General features: G+C 38.4%; 1 protein-coding gene across 1 annotated transcript in view; it reads left to right on the forward strand.

Moving 5' to 3' along the window:
• Positions 1–22,166, forward strand: part of SEMA3A (semaphorin 3A) — a 371,020-nt gene that overhangs the window by 270,714 nt on the left and 78,140 nt on the right. The window contains exons 7-10 of the mRNA XM_073551304.1: positions 9,580–9,722; positions 12,429–12,543; positions 13,851–13,920; positions 14,717–14,861. Of these exons, the coding sequence (XP_073407405.1) occupies positions 9,580–9,722; positions 12,429–12,543; positions 13,851–13,920; positions 14,717–14,861 (473 nt within the window). The remainder of the gene's footprint in view (positions 1–9,579; positions 9,723–12,428; positions 12,544–13,850; positions 13,921–14,716; positions 14,862–22,166) is intronic.

Here is a 22,166-nt window from a genome sequence, read left to right on the forward strand (position 1 = left end):
TGAAGCACTATGGGTATGAGCGATTTTGTGCAAAGTTTATGACTGTTTTTATGCCTTTATGTGAATTGCTTATTTTACACATGTAAGGACAATCATGTCTTCAATTTTGATGGTATATAATCAGCGTGTGCAATTTTGCAGTAAGGCATTTTACTATGTAGGACATTAGGTCGTTTTTTCGCTCTCTCACCTCCTGATATTATGTCTGGACACATTGTACTTGGTGTGTAAACCTTTCTTTCTCTAATGTAAAGACCCTCTGTCGGATATTTTATTATATATACTGAACTGGTTTTGTAAATATTAAAATCTACTTACACTTTTTCTACAAAAATTTGTGGACTTGAACTCTGTGTATCTGGTGTTTCCATGTTGCTCAGAGTGTCCAATGGGAGTTGTATTGGTCCCTGTTATGAGACTGTGGACCTCTCCTCAATTATTTTGGTACATGAATTTTGCTCTGACTTTATTGTTATTCAAGTTAATCTTACTATTTGGAGAAAGGGGGGATTTTTTGAGCTCACCATGCCATGTTGTCCAATATTGGAGGCTGGAATCTGTGTTTTGGGTGCTGCTTGTGAAGTTCAGCCGAAGATTCAGGGAAAGGGAAATGAGCGGCACATACTTTTTGGATTACATGTTATTAATGATTCTTTAGTAAAGCATGAACAAATTTTTACACATTCTGGACGGTTGTGCCGCTCATTTACCTATCCTTGAATTACAGTAATCTTAGGTAAGGGTCAGACTTGCGAGAAACTCTGATGAGTCTTGCATGTCAATACCCGGCACTGCCACCGGCATGCTGATCGGAGCGTTCAGCTGCATTGAAATACATGCAGCTGAACTCTCCGATCCAAGTGCTGGCAGCAGTGCCAGGTATTAACGTTCGAGACTCGTCCTAGTTTCTTGCAAGTCTTACCCCGGTCTTACAATGTAAAGCTGACATTGGACATTTTGTCTAGGACTCCGTGACTGTCTTTAGTTACTTTATGTAATGATAAGGGTTAAAATAAGAAATTACCATGACTAATGCACTTTATTACTCAGAAAAGGAAATATTTGGACAGTTTTACCAGAATTTTTGCTTCATCGAAAATCCTTTATTTGGAATGTACATACTTTCATCTATGGAATGAATGGAATTATGGTGCTTATGTTATTGATTGTGCATATTTATTTTGTTTATAGCACATAGGCCATAATGGTATGACACTAGAAATTCTGTCAATCTCATTCACCAACTTTTGCAAGAAGCTTTGTGTTTATTGGATGTCAGGGTGCTCCTGGTTGACTGACAGTCAGGATCAGGATGAAAATGGCACTGCCTTAACTCGGCATTTTCCAATATGAAAAGCAATATTTATCCTTTTAATTCCTTCTAAATGTGTCTCCAGTGCATTAAAATACTTACCTATCATCATCTTTCTCTGTTTTCAGCACTGCAGTGGTCCTACTCTTGATCGCATGTCTTCATCTTTGCTGGCTCACACAGGGACTGCTGTGTATGGTGGTGCTACTTTCCCTGTCTCAGCCTTTGAAACCTCTAAATGAGGCTTCTTAGACTTACCTTGTGAAAGCAACTTCTGGTGCATACAAATTCCTTTGTATGATCTGGTTAGATTGATTTGAGGTCACTAAATCTATATGAGGACCGGAATGGTACTGGGAACACAAGAAGACAGAGATCAGGTGGTATTTCAATACACCTACACTATACCACACACATTTAGCAGGGATTAGGGGATACAAATTTTGTTGGCAGTGCTTTTAGCAGCTATGTGAATCCAGCAATACAAGCTTGTAAGCACTGTTCTATTGCTGAGTCGGCAAGCCACCTTGGAAAAACCATATTGGTGTCCCTCTAACCAAGGCAACAAGCATTAAACAATAAACTTAAAAATCCATCTCTTCTTGAGAACAGAGAAGATTTTTAATAACAAGTAAATTGCATCGTTGCTCATTTTTACAAGCAATTTTAACCTTTTATGATGATGACACTAACCTTACAGTGTGGAGACTAGTAGTACACTATGCACAGAAATAACTTTTGACAGTTCTCTTTTCTTTCGTATGACTTGTCTGCTCTACCAAATGTTTTCATCCATTCTCTATTTTGTACTTCTTACTCTTTCTTGTAGGATAGCGTGGGAAACTGCAGCAGCTGTCACAGTGCTTGTCACAGACTCAACACTAAGTGAGGGAAACTTAGGTCACTATGTAATGGGGCTACAGACAGTAGTGGTCACACTTGGGAATGAAACTAAATTGTGTAACTGTGAATGTTTTATAGATGTTGTTTAGAAGAAACAGTCAGTTTTATATTAAGGTAAAGTGACAATGGAGAGACCAACCGTGTTCAATTGATGAAGTGAATAATCAATTTAAAAAAAAACAGTGCAACCTCTTTGTATACTGTATGTTCTCAATACTATTTACTGTGTATGAGCTGGGAATAAGTAATAAAACCTTGATTTGTCTTCCATGTAATCTTGAATTTTATTAGTTATACTTTGAGGATTTTTGTGAATCACTAATGACCATAGAAAAACCTTAAAAGAAATCATGATGCACTTTGGATTTCATTGGGGTGCTTACATCTTCATAATCCAAAACAGCACACAGACATGCTCCTTTGCATTTTTATTCACTGCAATGAGGCAAATGAAGACCAAAAAGTGAAATTTTGGCCTCTGGCCTGCTTTGTTGTGGTTTCCTTGTAATTAGCAAGCCAAAATAATGTAGTCTTCTAGATATTATATCTTGCAAAATGAATGTGGCCACTGCATGTAAACACTGCTGAAGTAATTGTTACTCTATGCAGACAACGCTATTGATGCAGGAGTCACAAGATAGGAGTAATTATCTTCTAAAACTGAATGGGCGATATAGGTTTGCTTTCATGCCACACTCGCAGGATTTTTAAGCTTGAGTTCTGAGTTGCTTTGATTTGAGGTTCTCTATTCCTAAAGGATGCAAAATTGATAAACAAGATCAAAAATTAATATTGCTCCTTGTCACTTAAAAAAAGAAAACCCACACTTTAGAGAGCCAGTGACTTCACTTTTTTCCCAGACTAGTTTTGATGGAGAAAATATGAAAACCGAAGCAACACTTAAAGAAAAATGCAGTATAGTCAGAAAGTAATAAGTCCATAAATGTTGTAATAAGACCTTAAACTCAGTCATCTCATTTTATATAAGGTGTACTCTTAAATATGTTTAGAACATCAGCGTAATTAGTGTAACATAGTGATAACCTAACGCAATTAGAAATGAATTTTCAAATTTTATGAAAATTTATATGCTGCAAAATATGGATTTTTTTTGTACTTTGCTCTGTGCAAATTCATCAATATGGTCTCCAGTTGTGTCTGTCAATTACTGTATACTAATCCATGAAGAGACAACAAAAGGTTAAAAAAAATAATACCTCACCGCTCACCTGTTTCTCAAACCCTCCCAACTAGTCCTCCATGCTGCTTCTTTTGGCATTTCCTGATTACATAGATATTCTTTGACCTGCTTCTCCCTAGACCCAGGAATCTATTTTGTCAAGACCTCTGATGTCATTGCCTGCTGTACCATTGCACTATATGTCATGACTGTCTTGTATCCCAAGAGGCAATGGTTAACACCTCAAGTGATGAATGTTGAAATGTCGTCCGATCACGACATGTGCTACAATAGCGTAATGTGCAGGGACATCAAAGGCTGGTAATACTGGACGTACAACCTAGAGTAAAGCAGGTTGAAGAAGCACCAAAGTCAGGGAAGAGAAAAAGGATAGGCTTGTAGGACTAGACAATGGGCAGGCAATGGACAAGTGAGCAGTGAGGCGAGAATTCTTTATTTTTCTTTTTTTACATCCTACATTTATTATGCTTTGGAGGATAATAAGGAATTTTCAGCAAATAACATCCATGCAAAACAATTTCCTTAAAAAATGTGCAAGATTTGGTTGTTGAAATCTTGGCAGGATTGCTCATATCTAGCGTAACATGTATTCTTTTATTTGAATATATTTTCCATTGTGTTTTTACAGATTACTCTTGGATAAGGGCATTGTACTATACTTATGTTGATAAGGATGGAATTAAAAATATTTTATCTACATCCACTACCTTGCTTTTCCATAGATCAGCATCTTTATGTATATTTTCCCTTTTTTGTTACAATGAGAAACATATTTAGCAAAGCATAACAAACTTTTCAATGCATGATATGCGTCTCCAAAGAGGAAGATTGTAAGATATTTACAATTTCCTGCTTTGAAGCAAAAAAACCTATGCCGCCGTTATGAATCGGAATTTTAAACATATCATACGTCTGTTAGAAAATAATGAATTCTTATTCCCAGATGATAAAGAATGACTGTATGTATTATGCCAAAATTTGTGCCAATTCATGAACTGCTGTTTAGTAATAGTGATGAAAAGGGGAGTGTAAACTTGAGGAATCCATTACTATATCAGATTCCCTTTGCGAAATAATTTTGAACCTATTCCAGGTTTCATTTAAGATGTAGCTTAAACCAGGTGGCAGATTTCAGCGGAAATATGAATCGCTGATCATTTTTGGAAAAGTAGTCATTTTTATGTGTTTTCAGAGAATAGTAAAACACCAATGAGTGAAGGAATTACAATACAGATTGATTTTCTGAGATTTTATTATGACCAAGATACTTAAAATAGCAGATATCCTGTCTCAAGTGCTTAACAATACAAACAAAGTCATTAAAAAGAGTAATAGAAAAAGTCAATGCAAAGTCAAATTGTCCTGATTCTGGAAAGAAAGCAAAAAACTGTCATTTGAGTTTTATTTTATGTTGGAATGCTTCAAAACAAATGATTTCAATTGCTTTTGTAGCACGCTGTAGCGACAAATGAGTTTGTATTGTGCATAGGAGATGAAATGGTGACCACTAAAGTTTTTGCAAAGTAATCAATCAATGTCCTTTATAGCATTACAAAAATATAAAGAATGTGAAGCATCATTGTATACTATAATTGGGGATAAGTGCCCAAATTCCATTGGGGAATGTACTTCAAATACAGGGATTTGTAAGTTGGAAGCTTACCTGTTGCTGAGTGAACATGTAAAGCCAGGCAGCTATAATAAGGTGCTCTTTTTTCGAATCCCATTAAAGTTTTGCCTCATCTAACGTCTTTATCGCCATTCTAAATTATGGTACTGTCTTCTCTACATATCCAGACTGTCAGAATATACCTTGTTTATGTTTTGTCTGTTCTGCTAATACAGTATTTTTTTATTTGTCAAATTAAATTAAATTTTTATCCAGCTAGAGTCTGTATTGTTTATCCTATTTATCTTATTTTATTTCTGGATGATTTTTTGGAAATATTGAGGTTTCTGAATTATGTTCATTTGCAGGCAGTGAAAATCCCTTAGGCTTAATGTGAGTCATGAACCAAATGTGTTAAATTTGGTGTAGGTTTTGAGATTGTAACATTTTATATTCTCTGTTAGCTGTAAATTAATGTTAATAAAATTAAATTAAAATTAATATTTTCAGATTCTTATCTAAAATAGAATAGGGTTACCTTGACATGGTTATGATTGTTAATTTAGTATCCTATATTATTTTAATGCACTATTGCTATTTACTGCCTATTTAGTGGCCTGTGTGAACATGCGCCTACTTCCCGCATGAACCAACTTATATTTCAGTTTATCTCTTTAGATTTTTATTCTGTTACTAGATTATGGCCCGATGCTATCGCATCGGGAGGATGCGATAGCATCACACCTCTTGCCATGTTAACCCTCAACACACACACTCCTCTCACCTTTCTCCATCTCCACTCACTCTTTCACTCCACATACAACCCTTTCTCTCACTCCGTCTCTCATACTCACGCCGTCATCGCCGCTGCTCCACGATCCCCAACATCTTCTTCCGCCGGCGCCATCCTGGATCCAGACGTTGTCCACTCCGGCGACATGTTCTTGCGGCGACGCCATCTTGAGTATCGTGAAATCCTGCGATACTCAAGATGGCATCGCCGGAAGAACATCTCGCCGGCGTGGACGACGTCGGGATCCAAAATGGCGTCGGCGAAATCTCGCGAGTTTTCGCCGACGCCATTTTGGATCCCGACGTCGTCCTCGCCGGCGACATGTTCTTGCGGCGACACCATCTTGACTATCGCCAAAATGGCGTCGCCGCAAGAACATGTCGCCAGCATGGAGGACGTCTGGATCCAGGATGGCGCCGGTGGAAGAAGATGTCGGGGATCGTGGATCAGCGGCGATGATGGCGTGAGTATGAGAGACGGAGTGAGAGAAAGGGTCGTATGTGGAGTGAAAGAGTGAGTGGAGATGGTGAAAGGTGAGAGGAGTGTGTGTGTTGAGGAGGAGTGTGTTGAGGAGTGGTGTGTTGAGGGTTAACATGGAAAGAGGTGTGCGGTGACGTCACCGGTTACAACTGGATGGAAGTTGTTACAACCGGAAGCTGCTTAGGGCATTTATTATTATAGATGCCCCCATTACACATAGCGATATCGATAGCAATATCGCTGTAATGTCACCGATTTTGTGATGTAGCAGCGATATTGCTAGCGATATCGCTATGTCTGATACTTACCTCTGACCGGCTCCCCCATTGCTCATCGCTGGTCATGCGAGAACATCCTGGACCATTTCTCGTCGGGCACTTCCTGCTGGGCTTCCTGTGGCACCGACGAGCAACGCGTGGAAGTGGGCTGGAGGACGTCAGGATCGCCACGTCTGACAGGTAAGTAGCGACCCCCGACCCCTGCTATGTCGCTGGTGAGATCTGCCTGTGTGGCAGCTCACTAGCGACCACTTAGCAATGCACCAGCGATCCATATCATTGTCGGGATCGCTGGTGCATCGCTAAGTGTAACGGTACCCTTAGCTGTAAATTCAGATTTCATATTCTTATCTAAGTATAGGTGTAAAGGCCCCGTCACACACAGTGATCTCGCTAGCGATATCGCTGATTTTGTGATGCCACAGCGATCTTGCCAGCGAGATCGCTGTGTGTGATGGGGATCAGCGACCGGCCCCCCTGCCGGGTAATGCGGATTGTGCTCGATCGGCCTGGGCCATTTTTTGATCGCTGGTCTCCCGATGGACAGCATGCATCGCTGCGTGTGGCAGCGAGAGACCAGCGATTAGTGACGCTGGTTTCTAATGTAAACATCGGGTATTCAGGAGCCGCGCGGCTCTTAGATACCCGATGTTTACCTTGGAAACCAGCGTGTATGCTGGTTTCCAAGGTAAACAGCGAGTATCCAGGAGCTGTGGCTCCTGGATACCCAATGGTTACATTAGAAACCAGCTTGCTCGCTGGTCCTGATCGCTGGAAGGGCTGTCTAACGATGTCCCAGCGATCCCATCCATGTCGGATCATTGGTGGGATTCCTGGGACATCGTTATGTGTAACGGGGGCTTAAGGCACGTTGGCTTATGGTGTTGTCGGTAAAATGAAAACAGAATATGAAATGAAGGCTGAAAAACTATTTGAAGAAATCTGCTGTCACTCCAGTTCTACTCCCCACTTAGCGATGCCTCCTCTTGCTTGACTGACAGTTCCTTTGCCTGTAGTAAAGCAGCATAGAGGCTTTCAGTCAAGTAGGAGGAAGTGACACTGTGTGGGGAATAGAGCTGAAGTGATAGAAGTTTGAGATGTATAAATGGTTCACTAATATGCGCATATCAATTCAAATGCTGATTTCTCAGTGTAATAGAACAACAGCCTGGCCACGTAAAGATATTGCTGGACTTGTGTTTGGAAGAGTTACATGCATATATAAATAGTCTGGCAGTGAAATCCTGCTGACAGATTATTTAAGATGTCATGTGAATGCATGTATGAAATTTCCCTACTGGTGGTCACATGCTGACTAGACTTTTGTTTACTATTGTTGAGAAGAAGAGTAAGTTTAGTCAGCATGTGTTCCACAAGTATGCAAATTGTATGCATGGGGTCACCTGACAGCCATGGGCAATACAAGAGAATTGTGACAGTGTGCACAACCCCTTTAAGACCTCAGGTAAGGATCAAAGACCCGTTTTGACATCTGCTAATTGGCAGATATGAAATGGATATTGTGTCCAAAATACGTTATTGGAAATGCATGTGAGTGCAGTACATACATTTATCACTCTTTTTTATTAAATGAAAAGATGTATATGTTTCCACATGATAAAATAACAAGATTTACCATGAAATTCTTTCTAAATTACATTTTTTTTTGCCAAGTCCAGCAGTTGAATATCCTAATAATCATTTGTAATCCAAGGAGGAAACTACGGGTGACCAGACATTTGTTTTCAAGGGAAAAATAATATCACATATTAAAATAAAATATAGACCTTGTAATACATTTCTGAAGAGCAAGAGCCTCAGTTTACGTTGAACATATACTCTGGTTCTCTATGATGTAACTGTTCTAGCGAGAGTAAAATGTAGTATCCCCTAGTATACACCTAAAAAATCCTTTATAAGATATACATTGAAATTATTTAACAAAATCCTAAATATTACTAAAAGATAAATAACAAATTTTCAATAGTGCAAAATAAATTGAGGTAAAAGAGTCTATTAGCCAGGGGCAAGTAGGAAGTAGCAAGTTTACTCAGAGCATGACAGTCAAGGGAAGTAGTTTAAATGAACCTTACCTGTCCTTGGAGATTGACACCCTATTATATGCAAATGACACCCCTCTCAGCAATTACTAACCCTGGAGATCCCTTTTTGATCCTAAAAAAGTGAACCAAAATTAGAGCTAATGTCTAATAAGGAACAGCAAAATCCAGCATGGACCTGGAAGACACCTATTTGGGTCAAAGACAGAGACTCATACTTATAAATCACTCCAAGGAGGTACTGTCTGGCAACACCGCAATAGTTGCTAATGATAGAATAGAATAGAAGTCGCCATGACCCAATAACTAGTGAATATCACAAATACTATATAGTAACTGTACCAGAGCTAACCATGATCCCAACACCATGATAGAAGGTACCAGTATCTGTAGTTAATATCGTTATTATCGCAACCAATATCATCTTCATAGCTATCAATAACTGTCAGTGGTTATCATCCATTATATGGCTAAGTAGTATGTAGTGCTAGTTAATTGCCACAAGCATCCCAGTATACGTTTTGCTTGTATACTCGACGCATTTCCCCTCTTGTTATTTGAGGTTCCTCAGTAGTAACAAACTTGTATAGTAAACGCTATAAGAAAAGCAGCCACACTTTGATAGATCCACATATGATAAATATGATTATCATTCCAATCTGAGCTGAACTCAATCAGTCCACAGATTACTTAGCTTGTGAGATGTCCTGCCATGTAAAGATTGTGTCTGGGGATCATCGTGCCCCAGCAAACATGCCTGCTGGAGGATAGATTCTCCAAGTTCTGTACAGCTAGAGCCACACTTTACGTTGCCTATCTGCTCTGGCAACAACTAGCATTCCGAGAAGAGGAACTGTCACTGTTAAGTTCATGCTTTCAATAATTGTGGTTTTGTGTTAGTGTGCTCTGCTTGTATTAAAATATATGTTTCTAATCTGCTTAGATCCTAGGTTCATTGGTGCATATCTAGTACCAGAGAGTGACAACCCAGAAGATGACAAAGTATATTTTTTCTTTCGTGAAAACGCAATAGATGGTGAACACACTGGAAAAGCAACACATGCAAGGATAGGTCAATTATGCAAGGTAATATAAACATAAATAAAATTAAATGGTTTTAACATTTTTGTGTACAATAAAACAAAAACATTATATAGCAAAATATGCACCAGCTGCAAAGGTTCACCCATGAAAATTTTGCACTCATGAGTCTAAGAAAATAATTTTAAACTCCGCTTGTAATATAGTTGCTTAAAGAACTTAATCAAAATATATTACCTATTCACAGGAAAGATCATAAGATGGGATTATTAGCGATTAGACACTTGCAAGTATCATCTATCCTGTGGATAGGTGAGAGAGGTGATTTCATTAATTATTATTATTTATTTACAAAGCGCCATTGATTCCATGGTGCTGTACATAAGAAGGGGTTACATAGTTACATACAAAGTACAGATATCACTTACAGTAAACAAACTAACAATGACAGACTGATACAGAGGGGATAGGAGCTGCCCTTTTGGGCTTACATGCTACAAGATGGTGGGGAAGGAGACAATAGATTGATGGGTTGCAGCAGTTCTGGCATTGGTTGAGGTGAAATCTCTGGTAGTGGTGAGGAGGCAGCGGGGTCATTGCAGCTGTAGGCTTTCTTGAAGAGGTGGGTTTTCAGGTTACGTCTGAAGGATCCGAATATGGTTGATAGTCGGACATGTTGGGGCAAATGATTCCAGAGGATGGGGGCTACTAGGGAGAAGTCTTGGAGGCGGTTGGGTGAGGAACGAATAAGTGTGGAGGAGAGGAGGAGGTCTTGGGATGACCAGAGATTACTTGAGGGAAGGTATTGAGAAATTAGTTCAGAGACATATGGGGGAGACAGGTTATAGATGGCCTTGTAGGTCAGTATTAGTATTTTGAACTGGATATGCTGAGGGAATGGAAGCCAGTGAAGGGATTTGCAGAGGGGAGAAGCAGAGGAGTAGCGAGGAGAGAGATGAATTAGTCAGGCAGCAGAGTTAAGGATGGACTGGAGAGGTGCGAGGGTGTTAGCAGGGGGACCACATAAAAGGATGTTGCAGTAGTCGAGGCGGGAGATGATGAGGGCGTGCACAAGCATTTTAGTAGATTGAGGGTTGAGGAAAGGATGGATTCTGAAAATATTTTTGAGCTGGAGGCGACAGGAGGTAGAAAGAGCTTGGATGTGAAGGACAGGGCTGAGTCAAGGGTTACTCCGAGGCAGTGGACTTCCGGTACTGGGGAAAGTGTGATGTCATTAATTGTGATCGATAGGTCAGGTAAGGAAGATCTGTGAGATGGAGGAAAGATGATGATTTCAGATTTGTCCATATTGAGCTTGAGGAAGTGAGAGGAGAAGGAGGATATGGCTGATAGACACTCCGGGATTCTGGGCAGCAGAGAGGTGACGTCTGGGCCAGAGAGGTAAAGAACGTCTTTAATACTTACATAGCAATAAGTATTTTTTTTTCTTGATTAGCAGTTTATATGAGGGAAGATTGTAAAATACAGTATGTTAATATATGGTTACATAAGATATAAAACGGTTATCTCATCTTAAATGGATAGAATTGCAAAGTACTTCTAAAATCAAACGCAACTATAAAATGTACTACATCTGTGTAATCATCTCCCTTCTCAAGAACAGAGGCATTTTTAATTCTATTTTTTACTGCTTACTGCCTAGATTAGCGGCCACCTCTGAACCATGGTCGGTCCTATAGGTAAGGATTGAAACCATTGCAAGCTCTTGCTATAGAGCTCGTAAGCACTTTTTGGATTGCTGGATCTGGCCAGCTTCAGTGACCCTGCACTTCTCTGATCCTGCAAAGGCAAAGTTGTCTCTGCTTCCAACATAGGAAAGTGTTCAGTTCGAGCCAGAGATGTCAGTAGATATAAAGCGCAACCAGCATCCAGCAAATTAAAACTTGGGAGTCGGGTGAGATGTGCACACCTGAAGATTAAACATTTCAAAACCTAATCAGACTAGAAAAAAAGTGATATTATTTAAATTAGATGCTTCTTAAACAAGTATATATCAAAAGCCGGACTTTAAATGGCTAAATTCTTCATATTTTCATCTGGCTCGTAACACAATGTCATGGCCTGCAGTATTAGTTTTTATTTTTTTATTTATTTCATAGAGGTAAAGAACCCAATCTTCTGCAGTGATTACTCCATGGAAAAAAAATAAAACATTCTTAACACTTTTCCTCTTTGCTAAAGGCATTTACTTTTTATTATTTGAAAAATAACAAATATCTGGCAACAGATTCATGTCAAGTATTTTTGCACTTTTCTCATAAAGAGACATCTTATTATTTTTAAAAAGAGATCGTCCACCAGATGTTTAAAGTGTTTAGAGAGCAATACATATGTATATTTATGCCCAATAGCATAAGAATATGTTATTCATCAAGAACTTTTGTAGAGCTTGTACTGCAAAGATAAAAACCACAAATTCTTATGAGCAACACATTTGAGATATTTTCCAAATGCAAAACAAAATCGTGTTCTTTCCCAAGAGGCTAAACACACCAACATATTGCACAGCAACATAATTTATATTGGAGGACAAATCTAACAGTGCTGCAAAGTGCTATAGCATGGGGAGCTTGTTATATAGTCCACATTTTTAGAAATATCAATCAACTATAAATCTAATACATATGGTAGTTGCTTTTTATTTAATGGTTGGCAACATAAAAAAGTCCAAACTTCTTTTTGAGAAGTTTGCCAGAATTTTACTATTTATTTTCTTTCAATTATTGGCAGAATGACTTTGGAGGGCACCGAAGTTTGGTTAACAAGTGGACAACATTTCTAAAGGCTCGATTAATTTGCTCTGTTCCTGGTCCTAATGGAATTGATACACATTTTGATGAATTACGTGAGTGTCTTATTTTTCTTTTTTTTTTAGTAATTAACTCATTATAATTTTTATGAAGTAATAATAATCCTTTCTGTAAATGTTGTTTTTCAAGTTATAATAATGGGTAAATGTACTAACCGAAACAACTTCATATGTGTATGTATCTGAATGATGAATATATATATAGATATACATACAGCTCTGGCAAAAATTAAGACCACCACCTCAAAACCCTGTCATGGGTAGCTCATTCTCCAGGCCTGAACCCCATTGAAAACCCCTGGAATGTAATCAAGAGGTAAATGGATAGTCACAAGCCATCAAACAAAGAAGAACTGCTTAAATTTTTGTGCCAGAAGCAGTGTGAAAGTCTGGTGGAAAGCATGCCAAGACGCATGAAAGCTGTTTTTAAAAATCATTTTTTATTTTCACAAAATATTGATTTCTGAACTCTTCCTGAGTGAACAACATTAGTATTGTTGTTTCTAAATGATTATGAACTTCTTTTCTTTGCATTATTTGAGGTCTGGAAGCATGGGGCTCTTTTCAATTTTGACCATTTCTCCTTTTTAGAAAAAAAACAAAATTAATAGCTTGGAAATTCGGAGACATGTTGTCAAAAGTTTGTAGACTAAAAGAACAATTTACATTTTACTCAAAAATATACATATAAAGAGAAAAATCAGACAAACTGAACTTTTTGAAGTTTTCTCTTAATTTTTGCTAGAGCTGTATATACAATAAATGTGTATATAAAGAAATTGCAATAAGACAAGATACAAAATAGATAAAAGTCTACTTAATTTGCCAATTTCATAATGTCTGGCCAACAATCTTTTTTGTATGTGAGCCTCCTTATTGTACACTGATAGGTGATGTCAGTTGAAAGATGAATCAGCTAGTTGGAAATTTGAAGTCAGGTCCTTTTTTTCAGGAAAGAAAAGTCACTACTAAATTCTTTCTTCTCTGTTTAAAATACATGAATTCTTGGCCAATATGTGCTTTATTGTGCATCGAGGTGTCGGTAGAGATAGGTGAATGGCCAGCTTACTTTACTACTGCTGGAACTGTTAGATGGAATTGAATGCTGCATCTGCTTATCAAGATGTTGGCAATCTCTATATTTGTAGTTCTACCACTTAACATTAGGTAAATAAGGATCATTATCCTTCTTGTATATACATTATTTTTTTACTTTTGCCAAAATTTCACCAAATTGTTGTCCTGTGAAGGCTTTCATTCTCTGATTTGTTTGTTCAATCTGTATTACATTTTGTAATTCTATTAAAAAAGTATGTAAGATGGTTTTTTTTCGTTTGTTATAGAGGATGTGTATTTAATGAACTCCAAAGACCCAAAGAATCCAGTTGTTTATGCAGTTTTCACAACTTCAAGGTATATTATGCTCTCCTCTAATTGATTCAGCATGTCTCAAGTCTTTTATCTGTTATGTTCATGTTGGTCATGATAATATTAAAACATGGGCAGATTTTACAGATTAAATAAGTTTAAAGGGTTATTCTCATGTCAAAAAAAGGTGCAGATTGCCAAGATCTGACCTCACTTTCTAATCCTAGAGTTTGACTGGTGAGACACCAATCTTGTTAAGGGCTTTGGGTTCAGAAGCTCTATACTCCTGCCGTAGTTTTTTTTTCTACGTGCAGTGGCTCTCTCTGCCATTCACTAAGTAAAAACTATATCAAATCTCCATTCTGGTGGGGGCCCATTGATCATAAATTAATTGCATGTCTTTGAAATATTCCATCACTTTGATGGATATAACCTTTACCTAAAGCTTCTAATTTTCATTTAAGTTGAAATAGTGAGATTTCAGATTGCATTTGTATCACTTAAAAATACTGGTGGAAGTGTAGTCTTCTGTAAATTTCTTCTTGGCTTGACATATGTAGAGATGAGTAGCAAAAGATGACCAACTTTGAAAACAAAAACTGTATTTACAATAGAAGATACTCTGTCAGGTGATAAATATATGCTATTTGTGTCTATATGTGTGCCACCAAGTAGTTGTGATGTGAATTGTGTCCTGTCAAGGGTTTTGCTAACATTATGTGACAGCGTATTGAATTGGACTATGAAAAATTTAAAATCTGAACAAAATTCATAGAAAGTTTAGGGTATATGTTTCTCATGGTATTGTTATCTAATGAATATTAACTTTTTATTTTTCCAGTAATGTATTTAAGGGTTCGGCTGTGTGTATATACAGCTTATCTGATGTTCGAAGGGTATTTTTGGGTCCATATGCTCACAGAGATGGTCCAAATTTTCAGTGGGTGCCATATCAAGGAAGAGTTCCTTATCCCAGACCTGGAACCGTAAGTAGCTTCATTTACTGTAACATGTACGTCAAAGAATACAACCATACTGTATGTGTCTGTAGTTGAAATTTATGCTAGAAATATAAAGTATTTGCTCAACTTGTAACATTCAAATCTGAAATTGTTTTCATGGTAATTTATAAATCACTTTGCATCCTGTAGAAATTCCATTTTATATCATTTTTAAATAGTAAGGTACGAGTTTTACTAGACACCAATCATAGACAAGATCGGAGGAGTGAATACTTTTAAATACTTTTAGTAACACACATGTAGTTGTGTTTTCCAAATAAAAATGTTATTGCTCCCTTCAGAAATGACAAATCAAAGCAAATTTTAAGAATTTAATTACTAGCGAAAATTAAATAATTGAATATTGTGGTTGTAGATCAATTCATAGAGTGTGTGAACTTCGAAATCTGTTGGAGGGTAACACTAGCTTGTTTGTGACCATATTGATTTTTATTCCATTTGCTATTTAAATATTAATAACACTTAGATCAAGGTTAAAACAAAGATGATCGATTTAGTTCTGTGTTGTATTTTCTTGAGAAATGTATACTTCAAATTTGAGCCTGTTTGGAAAATAACTTTTATAGTCTAAGTTCTATACCAAACCAGAAGAATTTGTTATTCTCACACCAAGTAGATATCGTATTATATTCTATATCACTTTGTAAAGTGAGTTTAATGGGAAAGAGACCTATAATATATTTAACTGGAAACCGAATACTCTTCAGTAAGACACATTAATCATTGCCTCTCTGTCAATTGGTTTGAATACAGACATTGTTAATCTTGGTGTTATTTCGATATATTTTTATTATAGTGACATCTGTAACTTTTCTGTAAGATTTTCTATGAATATCTGGGATTTTTGTTGATTTATATATAATCACAAGGATGACTCCACATATATTGTGTATAATAATTGTTATTGTTCATATAAACGCAAAAAAATTGGTGGAAGTTCACACTAGGCATTTTTTTCAGCATTTTTTTCTGCAGCAAAACCTGATCTCTTGGCAGGAAAGAAGCTGCAGAAAAAAAGTAGGTTTTCCTTGGTTTTTATTGCTCTTTTTCCTGCTGTGTTTTTGGCATGCTATATTTGTCTCTTGTGCATGCTGATAAAGCTTAGTGTTGAAAAAAAACTAAAAAATAAGTTCTAGGCACAAAAAACGCAGCAAAACCTTATATCTGTATTTTGGGAGCAATTTTTCAGGATTTTTTCACCACCCATTCACCTTAATGGGTGGAAAACGCTTAAAAAAATGCTGAAAGAAGCACAAAATCCTGATGACAAAAAACAATCTGTGTGTATGAGATTTCTGAAATCTCATAATCTTTGCTGACACTATAATACGCAGCTGAAAATTTGCATAAATAAATGCATGAAGCAAACACTGCAAAAATGCCTACTGTGATGTCATAAAGGGGAGAACATTGATTGGTGACCGTTGAAATTAACCTTAAACAAATGGTTACGTTTCTTTTTTTGTTCATTTCATATTATACATATCCATAGAAAATCCTGAAATAATTAACTTTGTAACTTACCGTTAGTATGTTTTATAGTTCCCTTGGATCTTCCACTGCTTCTTTGTGTAATGACATCACATTTTGTCTGCTGGTCAGTCATACTATGCTTTAGTGATTTTACAGCAGTCAGCATGTCACTGCAGCTGTCGATTACTTTTTATTTTACTCAAATGCTAAAAATTCTTAAAAAAAAAAAACTTTTTATATCACATTTATATCATGTTACTTAGCATAAACTTACCATTCGTGTACCATACTATTGCAGTATAAAGGTGATCAAAAGTTCATATGTTTTAATAGAACTAAAGAGTAAAGTAAAAATTATTATTTGTTTAAATAATATTGATGATACCCACATTTTCCCATAGATATACAGTAGATACATATATAGTACTGCAATGTCAATAAAAGTTCGATGTATCAAATATAAAATTGTTAAATCCTTCAGTTTTTTAGTTACCACACTCATAGAATCATAGAATGTTATTTAGAAGGGACCTCCAGGGTAAACATGTCTAAGCCCCTGCTCAATGCAGGAGTCACTAAACCATCTCAGAAAGATGTTTGTCCAGCCTCTGTTTAAAGACTTCCATTGAAGGAAAACTACCCACAAGTGATGAGCGAGTATACTCATTACTCGAGATTTCCCGAGCATGCTCGGGTGATCTCCAAGTATTTAGATGTGCTCGGAGATTTAATTTCTGTCGCCGTAGCTACATGATTTGCAGCTGCTAGACAGCCTGAATACACTCACTGGCCACTTTATTAGGTACACCTGTCCAACTGTGTGTTAAGACTTAATTTCTAATCAGCCAATCACATGGCGGCAACTCAGTGCATTTAGGCATGTAGACATGGTCAAGACAATCTCCTGCAGTTCAAACCGAGCATCAGTATGGGGAAGAAAGGTGATTTGAGTGCCTTTGAACGTGGCATGATTGTTGGTGCCAGAAGGGCTGGTCTGAGAATTTCAGAAACTGCTGATCTACTGGGATTTTCACACACAACCATCTCTAGGGTTTACAGAGAATGGTCCGAAAAAGAAAAAAAATCCAGTGAGCGGCAGTTCTGTGGCCGGAAATGCCATGTTGATGCCAGAGGTCAGAGGAGAATGGGCAGACTGGTTCGAGCTGATAGAAAGGCAACAGTGACTCAAATTGCCACCCGTTACAACCAAGGTAGGCAGAAGAGCATCTCTGAACGCACAGTGCGTCGAACTTTGAGGCAGATGGGCTACAGCAGCAGAAGACCACACTGGGTACCACTCCTCTCAGCTAAGAACAGGAAACTGAGGCTACAATTTGCACAAGCTCATCGAAATTGGACAGTAGAAGATTGGAAAAACGTTGCCTGGTCTGATGAGTCTCGATTTCTGCTGCGACATTCGGATGGTAGGGTCAGAATTTGGCGTAAACAACATGAAAGCATGGATCCATCCTGCCTTGTATCAACGGTTCAGGCTGGTGGTGGTGGTGTCATGGTGTGGGGAATTTTTTCTGGGCACTCTTTGGGCCCCTTGGTACCAATTGAGCATCGTTGCAACGCCACAGCCTACCTGAGTATTGTTGCTGACCATGTCCATCCCTTTATGACCACAATGTACCCAACATCTGATGGCTACTTTCAGCAGGATAATGCGCCATGTCATAAAGCTCGAATCATCTCAGATTGGTTTCTTGAACATGACAATGAGTTTACTGTACTCAAATGGCCTCCTCAGTCACCAGATCTCAATCCAATAGAGCATCTTTGGGATGTGGTGGAACGGGAGATTCGCATCAGGGATGTGCAGCTGACAAATCTGCGCCAACTGTGTGATGCCATCATGTCAATATGGTCCAAAATCTCTGAGGAATGCTTCCAGCACCTTGTTGAATCTCTGCCATGAAGAATTGAGGCAGTTCTGAAGGCAAAAGGGGGTCCAACCCCTTACTAGCATGGTGTACCTAATAAAGTGGCCAGTGAGTGTACATGTGGGGATGGCCTGTTTGTTAGGAAATCCCCACATGTATTCAGGCTGTCTTGCATAAGCAAACCATGCACCTAAGGCGACAGAAACTAAATCTCTGAGCACATCCAAATACTCAGAAATCACTCACGCATGCTTGGGAAATCTTGAGTAATGAATATACTCGCACATCACCTCTCATGGTAGCCTGATCCATACAGTGATCTGCCTCACTGTCAAAAAGGTTTTTTTTTCAGATATCCAATCTATATCTTTTTCATTTCAGTTTCATTCCATTGCTTCTCATTTTTCCATGTGCAAATGAGAATAAGGATGATTCATCTACACTGTGAAATACCTTCAGATATTTGTAGACAGCTATTACTTCTCCTCTGTCTTCTTTTTTCAAGCTGAACATTCCCAAACAATTTAACAGTTTCTTGTAGGACATACTTTACAGTCCGCTCACCATCCTGGTAGCTTTCTCTGAACTTCTTCCAATTTTTCAATGTCTTTTTTATAATGTGATGCCCAGATCTGGACACAGTATTCCAGATAAGGCCTGACCAAGGAGCAGTAGAGGTGGATAATTACTTAATGTGATTTAGACACTATACTTTTCTTAATAGAACCATATTTGCCGCCTTTGCTGTTGCATCACACTGTTGACTCATGCAGTCTGTGATCTATTAGCATACCTAAGTCATTTTCACATGTGCTGTTGCTTAGTTCTATTTCTCTCATTCTGTAGTTGTAATTTTTGTTTTTTTTGCCCAGATGTAGATGTTTGAAATTCTTCCTGTTAAATACCATTATATTAGTCACTGCCCATTGTTCGACCTTATATAGATCCATCTGAATCATTTCTCATTCTCTAGTGTTAACTATCCCTCCTAGCGTTTCATAGTCTTAGTTAACCATCTGTTCCCTTTTCTAGATGATTTATAAAAATTTTGAATAACACTGGGGCCAGGTCAGAGCCTTGAGATACTCCACTTGAAGCACTATTCCAATTTGATGTGAAACCATTTATCACCACTCTTAGAGTACGATCACTGAGCCAGTTATGAATCCACCTAACCATAGCCTTGTCAATCCCATACTCGATCATTTTTTCAATAAGACTAGTATGAGATACTTTATGAAATACTTTGCCGAAGTTGAGATATACTATATCTACGGCATTTCCCTGATCCACCCAGTCAATGATTCTATCATAGAAGGAAATTAGACTAGTGTGGCATGAATTGTTTGCTACAAACTAGAGATGAGCGACTTTGCCTTTTCTAGGGTCGAGTCTGGTTTCATGAAACCCGACTTTCGCAAAAGTTGGGTCGAATGAAATCGGCCGACTATAGGGAAAAGTCGGAGGCCGACTGAAACACGAAATCCAATGCAAGTCAATGGGGAAGCAAAGCCAGCAGGGAGTGGAGGACAGTAAACACACCTACAGTGCCCATTTCAATGCCAAAAACATCAATTCTTATTACTGAAGCTTGTCAACCTTAATTTACTTCATAATAATAGTATCGCATTGAAAACTGGGGGTTATTTGGCTAAAGTTGTGGGGGGGGTAGGGCTGGCTCCAGGTTTTCGTGTGCCCTAGGCCAAAGAGTGTCAGTGCACCCCTTTAACACATACCACAACTCATGATGCTCCGATACAGAACAGAAATATAGGTATAGTACAATGACAAATGCTTCACTGCTTACATGACATGACTGATCTATTTTAAATTGTACAATAGCTCAAAAAAAGGACAGTATATTACTCCATACAGTATTATGGCCACCACATTGTGCGCCATACAGAATAATGATCCCCATATATTTCTCCATACAGAATAATTGGTCACATATAATGTTCCATACAGTATATGATGAGCTCCACATAATGCTGCAGTATATGATGGGCCCAATGGATGATGCTCCAGTGTCTTATGGGCCCAAATAATGCTCCATACATAGTGGGCCCCATTTCTAATGCTCCAGTGTATAATGAGCCCCGTAAATGCTGCTCCAGTGTCTGATGTCCCCCATTTGGAATGCTCCAGTATATGATGGGCCTCATGGATGATGCTCCAGTGTATGATGGGCCCAAATAATGCTCCATATATAATGAGCCCCATTTCTAATGCTCCAGTGTATAATGTGCCCCATAGGTGTTGCTCCAGTATCTGATCTGCCCCATTTATAATGCTTCAGTATATGATGGGCCTTATGGATGATGTTCCAGTGTATGATGGGCCCTAATAATGCTCCATATATAATGGGCTCCATTTCTAATGCTCCAGTGTATAATGGGCCCCGTAAATGCTGCTCCAGTGTCTGATGTTCCCAATCTGGATTGCTCCAGTATATGATGGGCATCTTGGATGATGCTCCAGTGTATGATAGGCCCAAATAATGCTCCATATATAATGGGCCCCATTTCTAATGCTCCAGTGTATAATGGGCCCCGGAAATCCTGCTCCAGTGTCTGATGTCCCCCATTTGGAATGCTCCAGTATATGCTGGGCCCCATTTTTAATTAACCCAGGCATGGTATGTGAAAAGAGCTCCATGGAGTAATCTGAAGTGTGTGCTGCCGTATCCTTCACTTTTGGGGTGGGTGAAGGACACAAGGAAAGGGGTTGCTCCTGACCAGAAGCCTACACTGACGACTAAGTGCTTGCATTTTTTTAAACTTCAGAAGAGGAGGCGATAGAGCTGGAGGCTGTTTCAGCAATGTAAGCAAAAAACAGTTCCTGATGCTCCGGCTTTAAAAGCAGTCTACCTACTCCCAGAAAAGGGAGCCTTACAGGCCTTCCAGAGCTACACCATGATGCAGGATCAACACCTCCTGCCTTAGCTGCTATTGTGTTTTTGGCACTATCAGCAGATGCACCACCACCATCATCTGTACCAGGTGGTCCCCCACGCCCACGTCCACATCCTCTTCCACCATATTTCCTCATGTTTTGGAAAATGGATCCAAAATACCAGCAGATACAGTATAAGGTACTGTTTCAGAAGCGTACAGCTCTATACAGTCTAGGGATAACAGTAAATCTCCGTATACATTTCATAAGTCATACACAGACGTTCACAGGCTCAGTATGGATTACACAATAAAATAAAAAGTTGAAAAAGGCTACAGTATCACCAGATACAAGGTGTATATATAGTATAGTGTAAACATTATGAATCTCCGTATATATTTCAGGAGGCAGACACAAATGCTCTCAGGGCCAGTATGGATTACACAAGAATATGAAAAGCTGTAAATGGGTAATGTAACACAAGCATACAGCTGTATACAGTGTTGGGGTAATCTTAAAGCTCCAAATATATATCCTGAGAAACTGACAGATGTTCACAGGCACATTATGGATTACACCAGAATCTAAATAGCAAAAAAGGTTACTGTATCAGAAGCATACAGCTATATACAGTGTTGGCCAAATTTGAAATCTCTGTGTATATTTCCGGAGTCACCCTTAGACGCTCACTCAGTCTGGGTTTGACCATAATAAAAAATGTTGTAAAAAAGGTACTGGGTAGCAAGAAAGCAAGTATATATATTATAGGGTACAATTGAAATCTCCTTATACATAGTCCCGTAATCACTCTCAGACGCTTACTCAGTATGGATTTGACCGTAATACTAAAAGTTGAACAAAGGTACTGTATAACAAGTGTGAGGTAGCGCTGTTATTCAAGTAGGGGATACTCGCTTAGCCGCCACAGACCAGGTCAGGCACAGGTTTTCCATAAACAATCATAGTCCATGCAGTATATTTAGCACTAGCTGAAGAGCCCGGTGCTGCCCGGGCA

Source organism: Dendrobates tinctorius, unplaced genomic scaffold (assembly GCF_039654945.1).
Source record: "Dendrobates tinctorius isolate UK_male_01 unplaced genomic scaffold, ASM3965494v1 ptg000174l, whole genome shotgun sequence".
NCBI lineage: Eukaryota > Metazoa > Chordata > Amphibia > Anura > Dendrobatidae > Dendrobates > Dendrobates tinctorius.